The following is an 11,810-nucleotide window of genomic DNA, read 5'->3' as shown; positions in this document are numbered from 1 at the left end:
AGGTAGTTTTAATGAATTTTCTACGTTAAATTCTATGTGGAATTTATTAAAATTCCGTCGCTTGAATTAACAATTGTTGTACCTAACATTTTAGCAATTTTTCTTTTCCATTCTCATTTTGTATTAAGAAAATTAAAAACAAGAAAAATTAGTTACCAAGAAAATAATTTTTCTTTATTACTTTGTCAAAATGTAAACAAATTGATTTTGAATGCAACTGACACAAAAGCTGTGCATATAGAGAGTTTGCATATAGAGAGACAGCACTGTAGTAATTTTACAATTTACAACCAAAATGTTTGTGACATTACACAACTTTTCCCATACACAACCTTATTTCTCACACAATTTTTTACTGTGTACCGAATTCTGTCGAGCTGTCCATAACTGAGAAACACTGATTTTTCTCATAATTTTCACTGATTACTCCCCACCTCAAAGTTTATTTACAAAAGAAAAACAGTTCCGAGCGCTATTGTTCAAACTTCATTTTTTTTTATACAGTAGACTCTTCGATATCCAGCACTTCGATATCCGGGTGACAGCTGCCAAACACTGGCGGTTGATATATTCAAAATTATTTTCACTAAACATGAAGTTTGTCCAGAGTGAATTAAAGTATTATTAACATTGTATCGAAGTTTTTAATACATAATTGTGATAAAAAATGAAACATAAGCACACCACGAAGAAAATTCTCTTTTTCTTTGTCAGACAGAAAATAAATTCACACTGCACAAAATAGAAAAACCGTTGATCATTCAAAAAACCTAAATGTCATTTGTCCCCCAGTCAGCCGGATATCGAAGAGTCTACTGTAGTAAGACGATTCCGAATCTTCCGAAATTTGTTCCCGACAAGAAAATACTTCGTAGTTTATCCGCATATGACACTCATCTCAGTCTTACTCATAACATTTATAGCACGGAAAAATAAAAGTTCAACACTCACTGTCGAGCTTTTTTCTGAAGAAGGCTTCCATATAGTTTCCTCCTGGCAGCACGTGAAACAGTGTTTGATGGGAAAAAATATTTGACCAGCCTAAACATTTTGGTCATCTATTTAAGCCTTTAACTTTAAGCACAAAAAGCAGTATTTAAAATCAAAAGTTTTTATGCAGGTTCTTAGCACTTTCATGAGAATATTATGCTTTTTCTGACTCCAGTTAGTATAAAAAACCGAATTGTACTAAATTGAATTAGATTACAGGGATCGCACTCATTTTCAATTTTTAAATTGTTTTTGAGTGGAACAGAATTTATTTTATTTATGTCATTTTTGACCTCTTTTACCACGTCCATGTATCCATCACCATCTCAGCGATGATTCGGTTGATTTTAACTTTTAAGCCCAAGTTTTGATTTTACTATATTTATTTATTATTTCATTATTATTATTATCGTTGGAAGAATCTGCTGATTGTAGATCGCTCAGGAACACCTTTTCCATAATGAATGCTTCTTCAGTGCTCCTGAAGTTTTTTTGGGCAGAGTTGGTAATGCTTTTCAGTAGATTACACAGAGATACCAGTATTTTTCCGCAAATATATAGATTTTAATACATTTTATTTCAAAAATTTATTGTGGATCAACGAATTAAGATAAAAAATTCAAACTAAAAGGAAATGAAAGAATATTAAATTCACAAATTCACTCACTTTTAGTCATAGTAATTGGCGTATAAAATATTATAATATAATTATAATATAATCAATATTATATTATTAAAAAACACAGAAAAATGCACAATTTTGGGTGCATTTTTTCAAAAATTCTTTAGAAAATATACATTATTTTTATCGTAGGTTCTTAATATGTTTTTCAAGAGTTGTAGAGGATGAAATTTTGCGCCATTTTAACTTTATGTGACTACCAATGGATAATTCGAACCGGAGATATAAATTTTTGAATTTTAGAAAACAGCAAAAAACTAACAATGCATTTAAAAAAAAATCTAGGCGTGACCCGGCCAAACGGATTTCAGATTTGAGACCCTTAAGTGACCTTCTAACAAGTTTCGACACTCTCGTAAAATATACCCACAAAAACCTAAATTTTGTCCCACAGTGTTATTATTTTCCTTTTTTTAATTTTTATTGCGGACTTTAAATTTTTACTGACTATGTTTTTTACTGGTAGAAATTTATGTTGTACTGACTAAATATAACATTAAATATTTCAATAAATAAAACCGCCAAATTTCTCGTTACCCAACAGGAGTTCATGTCTTGTTGTGGAGTCAGCCGGGATGCTATTGTCAATCAAAATGATGACGTCACACGGCCGAGTTGTTCGACTCTTATAACATTGAGAATGATTAACTTTCCGGTATAATATTCACAGAGAAGGTAGAGGGTGTCAAGGGTTACCCGAAAGGCGAAAAAAACGAATTTTGCAAGAAATCGAGTTGTTCGTTTCTTATCAATATATCTTACAAGTCGATATTTGCCTTATTGCAAGTACAGTAGAGTCTCGCTATAGTCCATATTTGATTTCAGATTTGACACTTGGATCGTACTAATAGTCCATGTCATTTTTTAAAATTATCAACGACTTTTAGTATTGAAATTGCTCGACGGCTTCCACTTTCTTCGCGATTGTGGTACTTGTTCTCGCTCTCTTCATTATAAATCACAATTATCACAAACTCAATAAAGTTTGCCAAAAATATTAAAATAATTATGACAACATTGCATGTCGCGTACTTAAAAAAACATAACCTAACTTAAAATCAGTGTTTTGAAATCAACGGTCGATAAATTGTGGACAATAGAGCAATGGCCTATAGCGGGGCTCTACTGAATTATAATTTTTTCGAACACCAGTTAATATAAAAAAAAACCAATTGTACTGAATTGAATTGGGTTATAGGGATCGCACTCATATTCAATTTTCAAATTATTTTTGAATGGAACAGAATTTATTTTTATCTCAGTTGATCTCTTTTACTACGTCCATGTAACCAATACCGTCTCAGCAATGATTCGGTTAATTTTCAACTTCCAAACTCGAACTTCCAAAAGAAACTACAGTGCCCGCTTTGTAATCCGGATGATTGGGAGACAATATGACAGATGTCCGCGATGTCCGCTTCGTAATATGGATGGATTTTTTGAATTTGTTCAACGTCTTGCAAATATAATACACACGGCTCTTCGTTATCCGGCACTTCGTTATTCGGGTGACAGCTGCCAAACACTGGCGGTTTATGTATTCAAAATTATTTTTACTTAACATGAAGTTTCTAAAGTGTGAATTTAAATATTATTATCACTGTATCGAAGTTTTTATACATAATTTTGATAAAAATGAAAGATAAGCACACCATGAAGAAAATTCTCTTGTTCTTTGTCAGACAGAAAATAAATTCAAAATAAATTCAAAAAACCTAAATGCCATTTTGTCCTCCAGTCAGCCGGATAACGAAGAGCCGTGTGTACAAGTTTTTTTTTGTAGAATTAGAATAAAATTTTTAAAAACATTAAAAACATATAATTAGAGAATTCTATGCTATTATACTTCTTATATTAAATAAAAACATCACAGGACAATTCATTTTCATTGCTGAACACACATGCATACATGACCTCAAAATAATTTTAAATGCAACCGTCGAGAACTCGTCCGGATTACGCCGATCCGGATTAGAAAGCGAGCACTGTATTACTTTCTTGTTCTCACATTTGCCTTACGCCTTACAGCAAGTAATAAAATAATTCTTGTAAAAATACATTAGGATGACTCATGTATTTTATTATGGCGTAAATTACTCCTGAAAAAAATCGTGTAATTTAAAAGCACTGCTTTTTTGACACTTTTTACGCGGACCAATCACAACAGACCAACACATTCGGTGTGTCAATTTGAAACGCAAACTCCCCGTGAAAAATCTCTTGGTTCTTTGTGGTGGATTTTCTCAGTGAATTTGTACAAAAATATCAGTGAAAACATGCTGAGCAGGAAGAGAATCTTCTGAAGGATTTGTCTGAGTAATAATCTTGGCCAAATGTTGGAAACTTGGTCACAATCAAGCTGATTTCCTGACATAACCTACAACGGTATCAACTACTGGTAAATACTCTTCCACTGCCCCTTCCAAGGAGAGCCACTCAATCTTCCTGAATCTCATGCAAGTCATTTTGGGAATCTTTGTAGATTCTGCCACTTAGACTAGGAAGTATTTATTGTGAGAGCTGAGAGAGAGAGAGAGAGTGTTGAGAGAAATGAAGACTTCCACGTTAGTTGTTTTATCAATCAATCTGATATGCTTTATCGGCCTGGCTGTGGCCGGAAGGGATTTCTACTCCATTCTCGAGGTCAAGAGATCCGCTTCCACCAATGAAATCAAGAAAGCATACAGGAAACTTGCAGCTAAGCTGCATCCGGACAAGAATAAAGATGATCCCAATGCTTCGGAAAAGTTTCAAGATCTTGGAGCTGCCTATGAGGTTTTGTCAGATCCAGAAAAGAGAAAAACCTATGACAGATGTGGAGAGGAGTGTCTGAAGAAGGATGGCATGATGGACGGTTCAGATCCTTTTTCCAGTTTCTTTGGGGACTTTGGTTTCCATTTTGGGGGAAATGAAGGGCATCAGGATATACCAAGAGGGGCAAATATTGTGGTTGAGCTCTCTGTGACACTCGAGGAACTCTATACGGGTAATTTTGTCGAGATCACACGGTACAAGCCCGTTCTGAAGCCAGCCAGTGGCACGAGACAGTGCAATTGCCGACAGGAAATGGTAACTCGAAGTCTCGGGCCAGGACGTTTCCAGATGATGCAGCAGACGGTCTGCGATGAGTGTCCGAATGTTAAGCTCGTCAACGAAGAGAAGACTCTGGAAGTGGAAGTGGAGGCTGGAATGAAGGATGGACAGGAGACGAAATTCATTGCTGAGGGAGAGCCTCATCTGGACGGTGAGCCAGGAGATCTTATCATTCGCGTGACGACAGCTCCACATGAGAAATTTGAACGTAGAGGAGATGATCTCTACACAAATGTCACAATAAGTCTTCAGGTAAGTTCCTCCAATTGATTTTCTCTGTTTCTGAGCCACAGAAACTTTGCAAGTTCAAGGGAGATTTTCTACTCAATGTGAATGACTAAATTTCCAATTTTGTGCCAAGGGAAAGTTTTGGAATTCAGAGATTTTCACTCTATTTGGTAAACTTTTCAGTTGATTGAGAAGTAATGTCTTCATTTTCTGTCCTGACACTTGGGAAACTTTGCAATTTTTTAAGTTTCTAGAGATGGAAAATTTAGATGAAGATTTTATGGGATTTCCTGAAGTTTCGGTTGACGTCTAAAATTTGTCTAAAACATCTCTGTTTTAGCTTTTAGAAGTAATTTTGGCAAATAATGAAAAGGAATTTTTGCAAAATAATGTGAATAGGGTAAAATGAGGTATTTTGGAACCATTTAATTTACAATTTGGAACATTTGCGATTTTCCTACACTATTTCAGATCAGCAAAGAGGAAACCAAAACACGATTAAGAAGAAAAGGAACAGATTTTCTTCGCACTAGAAGCAATTTTTGCCAAAAATTGCCTTTTTTTAAAAATTCTGACGTCTCTGCCTGAAAGGATAGAGAAAATTTTCTTTAAAAAGGCATAAAGAGGCAATAAAACAGAGAGAAAATCTCACAATTCCAAATTGTAAATGGTTCCAAAATGCCTCATTTTGCCCTACTTTGCGAATATTTTAGGAGTATAGTGAATATTTTGAAAATGTCTTACGAATACACCGCGAAAAATTCAATTAGGCTCAGTTCGCATAACGACTGTGTAGTGGAAATAAGTATAATTCTACCCAATTGTCGATTCCTTCATTGCAAATTTGCGAAAAAATTCACGCTCCGCGAAAAATTCGAGAAAAAATACGCATTCCGTGAAAATCCGCGAAAAAATTGCGCCCCGCGTAAAGCCTCGAAAAAATATATGCCCCGCGAAAATCCGCAAAAAAATACACGACCCGCGAGAATCCGCGAAAAAATTCGCGACCCGTGAAAATCCGCAAAGAAAGTCGCGTCTCGTGAAGATCCGCTTAAAAAAATCGCGGATCGCGAATTGTATATGTCACCTTACAAGTTTTCGAACATAGGCTCACTATTTAGAGAGAGTAGAGAGAGAGAGAGAGAGGGAGAGAGAGAGAAAATGGGAGAATGGGAGAGTGCTATATATGTATATGGGAAAAGCTTGTCCGACGCCGCTTCTCCCTTTCAAAAATTTTCAAAATCGCATGCTTAGATTTCGAGATAAACTACAAAACGTGATTTTTAACCGGTTTTTCGAAAAAACTAATAGCACAGAAATCGTCGCACGCGCGCGTAGATATATTTAAAAAAAAATTTATGAAGATATCTCTTTCCAAACCAGAGATATTGCGTACTACGGACGGCCGGACCCGACATTAGCGGCTTGTAATTTTCGGCATCAGGGATGTTCAAAACATATACCCTGTGAATTTCAGCTCGATCTGAGCACTTTGAGAAAATCCGAGGATTACAATAGGTGTGATTAGAAAGAATCACAACTAAAAGAAGTCTCGAAAAAAATCATACATAGACCATAACGTCCTCTCATGCCAACATAAAAAAAATCTACATTTTGATTTTTAATTCTAAGTATTAGGTGAGATTCTTAACAATCTCACCTACGATAATCCTACCAAAATTTCATGTCCTCAGATCGGGCCCAAACTTTGCCAAAATGTGTTTCAGCACTTCCTGATCACGAATATATGGGTGGCTAAGTTACTTTCCCGGCCGTCCGGCCGGCCGCTCTTTGGAGCTTAATAGCTCTCAAACTAAGAAAGATATCGACTTGCGGTTTTCGGCAAAGTTTATATATCGGGTGAAAATTGCAACTTGGTGCATTGACCCCCCACCCCCCACCCCTCCTTCCGCCATTTTGAAGACCCCCCTTTTTTTGTTTTCTTAATGGCTCCGCCCCTATGGCATCGAGCGGGCTCAAATTTTAGTCTGTTATAGCTAGGTCTTACTGTGTTATCACACTTGCTCATTAAAATTTTAATATGATTCACATTAATTGTTGCTGGTGAGTGTACAAATGTGTAATTTGTGTGTTTGAATCATTTTATATTCAAAATTTGATCTATTTGTTGATAAAAAGGTAGACTTAGCCCGCAAAATTTGATATAAATTGATTTATAGCATTAATGCGAAAAATGAATGCGATTTTCTCTTTAATTTTTTAATGTGAAAAATATTTATGCTTTAGGTAAATTTAAACTCATTTTTGCAGGACAAGTCTACTTTTTTATCAATAAATAGAAAAACCCCAAATATTAAGTGACTCAAAGACACAAATAACATATTTGGACGCTCACAAGCGACAATTAATATGATTCACATTAAAATTTTAATGTGCTAGTGTGATAACGCCGTTAGAGCTTTCGATCAACACCAAACTTAAGGTTCCCTGACCCCTCTGACCCAAGCTATAAGGGTCCAAAAAAAATTCTTGAAATGGCCATAAATCCGGTTCTAATTGTCAGAATTTAAGAAGTGAGGGCTTTTTGGAAAGCTCTCATGAAATTCCACTTCCTCTTCAAACATAACAAGTTCATAAAACCACCGCTAGGGGCGCTATTTTTAAAAAGAAGACTTTTCAATTTTCTAAGTTAAATAATTTAAAAATTCCTTTGTGCATCGGGCTGAAATTTTAGTATGTTGTAGCCTTTGATTATATCTATCAAACAAAAAAATACATAAGTCGATCCATAACCCCTGACCCGAGCTATAAGGGGTCAAAGTTCGAATATTGACCGGCCTCTATCTCCGGTTCTTTCCCTTTGTGGTTTCGTCTCGATGAGCACTTTCAGATGGAAGTTCAAAAAGTCACCACAGGTGGCGCTGCGATAGCGTCAAAATTCATCGAAATTCAAACTCATGTTTCTCAAAAATTCCTTTGTGCAAGTTAATGAAATTTTAGAGTGTAGTAGTTTAGTCTGTGAACACTTGGGGCGCTCTGGGTGAAAAAACGAGTTGAGAAACAAAAAACCGCGCTTATCTTGGCTTCTGAGTAATCGATGAGATCATGTTCTATGGCAAAATTATAGAGAACATTCTGGTCTACATTTCACCCATATATCACTTTTCTGCCAGTCCATCCAAATCCTTGATATTTTGATTTACATACAAAATTTGTATAATTTCACGAATTTGATTCAAGATAACTGAATGGCGTCCCCCAACTTCAGCTCTAAATCGAATTTGCATACATTCCGAGTTAGCTCACGTTAAGAATCTCACCTACATAAGTCGGTTAGGATTATCTGTCCTTTTATGTATAAATATAGTTCAAGTTTGCCACAAACCAAATTTGCAATGAAGGAATCGCACCTCTATAAGCTGATCTAGGCTTATCACTGGCTTTATTTTTTGTTCCACATGAAGCATATGCTGCATCCCCTCTTTTCAAGACAATTCTGTAATTCTCGGTAATTTTTAATAAATATTTTCGATTTAAATTATTATTAATTTTGTTTTTTTTTAGAAATTTTGCGTCATAAAAAAATATTTTTAATTTTAAACTTAAGATAATGACCAATGATAAGCCCAGAGAACCATTATCGTAGCGATCGTATAGCTAGGAGAGACTGGGGCAAAAAGTAACAAAACGGATATTTTTTTTACAAGCTACCCTAGCGCCCCACAAATTTGTAATTAGTGCAGTTTTATAGGAAATTTACTGCTCTACAACTTTGTGAAAGTCATTTTCCTCTATTTTGTAAGAAAATATATTTATCGAGCTGTTTTCTAAAAGATAATTTTGTGACCATTCACTGAGAAGAATAACAGGGGTGCGATTAACATTTTTTCCTTATAACTTTAACACTTTTTAGGTATAAAAATATATCAACATTTTTTAATGTTAATTTTACACCTTTTTAAGGGTAAAATTAACATGAAAGAGGGTAACTTTAACCCCCAATACACATAAAAAGGGTAATATTTACACCGATTTCAGAGCAATACTGCAGGATAAAATAAACATTTCCGGAATGTTGTTTTAACTTTTTCAAATTTCTCTCAAGTGTTCTCAAAAATGCTGGGGCAAATAGTACCAGGTATGGGATATTATCATATTTTGATTTGCTTCATTACGGGCTTTCATAAATTTAAAATAATAGCTAGGTGACATATATTCATAGGAAATTTATTCCTCTACACCTTTTTAAAACACAGTTTTCTCTATCTGAACGAGAAAAGTGCTTTTCAACCTATTTTAGAAAAAAAAAACACACACAAGAGACTGCTAATCGTTTGACCAATGCAAACAAAACGCGGCGAGACATGGTAATGACGTTTCTTTTCACCGTGGGACATCAGAAATTGCTTGGGTTTTTGTTACTTTTTGCTCCATAGCTTTTGTTACTTTTTACCCTAAGTGGCCATTTTTAATAAAAGGATTTCTGGAGAAAAGAATCTTTGTAAAATTCTAAAATAGATAGTGATTTCATATTCAAAGAATCCAAATAATTTAGGAAATATTTACCAGTGCATCAATTTTGGAAAGTAAGTAGGTAATAATTGTTATCTCTTCTGCAAGGAAAACATTTCAAAAACAGGGCGAAAACTTTCAATATTTTTTATTTTCTGAATTCCTTGTTCGAATTCTACGAAACTTACGACTTTAAAGAAGGTCTATGGAGGCCATTTATGGAAAAAAATTAAGCCGCTATCTCTTTTATCTTGGAAGATATTGAATTTTAAAATTTTCAATTTACCCCAGTCTCCCCTATAGTTCTTTAAAGACATATTTATTTATTTTTAATTATTATTGATCTATTTTAATGCACTTTCTTTTACATTCGGATTAATATATTAGGAAAGACTCAGTTCATTGTATTCTTAAAACACTCCAAACACACTAATTTGTGGTCAAAATTATTGAAGAAAAAATTGATAAAATTACAAAGTTATGGCTGAATTCCAACGTGTAACTATATCTACTAAAAATTTTTATATATCCCTTAACCCAAGAATAATCTCAAAAATGCTTATCGCAATTTTATTTGGCTATTGTTTTTGGGGCACTGGAATGTTCCTTCATTATTATTGCCCACACAAACCATTGAGCAGTAAAATTTTGGATGAATGAGACTTTTTTTTCTCTGGCTCATAGTTAAATTATTTGGGAAATAATATGAAGAATTTTTTGGTTTTTCTTGGAAAAGTCAAACCAAAAGAATTCCCATGGAAAATTTCTCAATCAGTTAACTCTTTAGTCTTTTTGCAATTATTGCAGAGCAAATTTTGATGAATATCTTCCGGGGAGTACTTTTGAGTGTTCGTCCTATTAACTTGCTCAAGAAGGCGCCAAATTTGCCCCTTTTGCAAAATTGACTCTCATTCTAATTTACTCCCGCTGTTAGTTCTTTTGTGGATTTGCCAGAAGTGGGAGAAAGAGTGTAATTAAAAGTCCTCAATTAGGCACAAATAATTAATGGAATCATTCCCTTTCGTGATTCATTTCGTCTCCTTCCGGAAATTCCTTTGGCAGGGCGAAGGGAGGGCAAAGAGGGCAAAGAGAGAATTTTCGATGGAAGTTTTGTAACTCAAAATGACAGGCAAAGTTTCTGTGTCAATTAGGGAAGTTGGGACTTTTGGGATATATCTCTTGGGTGGATTTTAGGATGCACTGACGGGCTTTGAAATGGAGATTGAACATTTGGATGGGCACAAGGTGTCAGTGTCCAGGGAAAAAGTCACCTGGCCGGGAGCTAGGATCCGGAAGAAGGGAGAAGGAATGCCAAATTATGAGAATAACAACCTCCATGGAACATTGTACATCACTTTTGATGTGGAATTTCCAAAGCAAGACTTTATGGAGGAAGAAAAGGAAGGTGAGTTGAATTAATTCATTTTCCAACTGTCCATCAAGTTCTAATCACTTGCTATTCTCTCTCTTTCTCTTGCCAGAGATTCGCAAGATCCTCAAACAGGCGTCCATCAATCGAGTGTACAATGGCCTGAGGGTTTAAAAAATTAAAAGGTATAGTACAGTGAATTTGTGAGCACGTGAGTCTGTGTTTTATTTGTAAATAATTCAGTGAAAAATAGAAGAGGCAATTACAAAAAAAAAAGGAGAAAATACAGTAGACTCTCGCAAATTCGGCTCTTTTAAGATCGGGCTACTTTTTAATTCGGGCAGCGGTTACATTTGAAAAAAGTTTGTTGTCATTTTTCAAGTTTGATTATGATTATCAAATGAATCAAATAGGCTCAAGTTTGGCATGATTTGTCTTAGTTTTGATGTGATTTTGCATTATTGAGGGATTTTCATGCAATTTACGATATATATCAGTGTGTAAACTCAATATCTATATGCACATGTCGCCCGAATTTCTGTCTAATTCGGCTGACATTTCGGTCCTATATGCCCGAATTTGAGAGAGTCTACTGTAAAACAATTCATGTGGATTTTTTTGTTATTTTATTTAATAAAGATTTTTTTTAAAAGTGTGCAAAAGTTAAGATGAATGAAATAATTGATGGGTCAGAAATACCTGACGTGAAGTGTTGATTTCAGATTGGTGGAACATCAATCTAACATCATCAAGAGTTTGTAGACATGTTTGTTATCGGAATCGTGGAAATTTAGGGCGCCGTCATTGATAAAATATTGCTCTGTGACGAAAGTTTTCTAACACAAGAATCTATCACATACTCTTGAGTTTTTGTTTAGCATTTACCATTCATTGATTACTGCTAAAATAAGTAAATAAAAAAAGAAATACTTCTTTTGACCCTTTCTACATTCTAAATAACACGAGAACTTTAAA

At 34.7% G+C, this 11,810-nt stretch overlaps 1 protein-coding gene across 1 annotated transcript; it reads left to right on the top strand.

The window, feature by feature from the left end:
* Positions 1 to 3,813: 3,813 nt before the first annotated feature.
* Positions 3,814 to 11,502, top strand: LOC129808252 (dnaJ homolog shv). The gene is made up of 4 exons (XM_055858087.1): positions 3,814 to 4,070; positions 4,155 to 5,017; positions 10,661 to 10,871; positions 10,948 to 11,502. Exons 2-4 carry the CDS (start codon positions 4,223 to 4,225, stop codon positions 11,007 to 11,009), a joined length of 1,068 nt encoding a protein of 355 aa, XP_055714062.1. The 5' UTR covers positions 3,814 to 4,070; positions 4,155 to 4,222; the 3' UTR covers positions 11,010 to 11,502.
* The last annotated feature ends 308 nt before the right edge of the window (positions 11,503 to 11,810 follow it).

The sequence above is a fragment of the Phlebotomus papatasi genome, chromosome 3 (assembly GCF_024763615.1).
Source record: "Phlebotomus papatasi isolate M1 chromosome 3, Ppap_2.1, whole genome shotgun sequence".
In the NCBI taxonomy this organism is placed as follows: domain Eukaryota; kingdom Metazoa; phylum Arthropoda; class Insecta; order Diptera; family Psychodidae; genus Phlebotomus; species Phlebotomus papatasi.
This window is presented reverse-complemented; position numbering and strand designations above follow the sequence as displayed.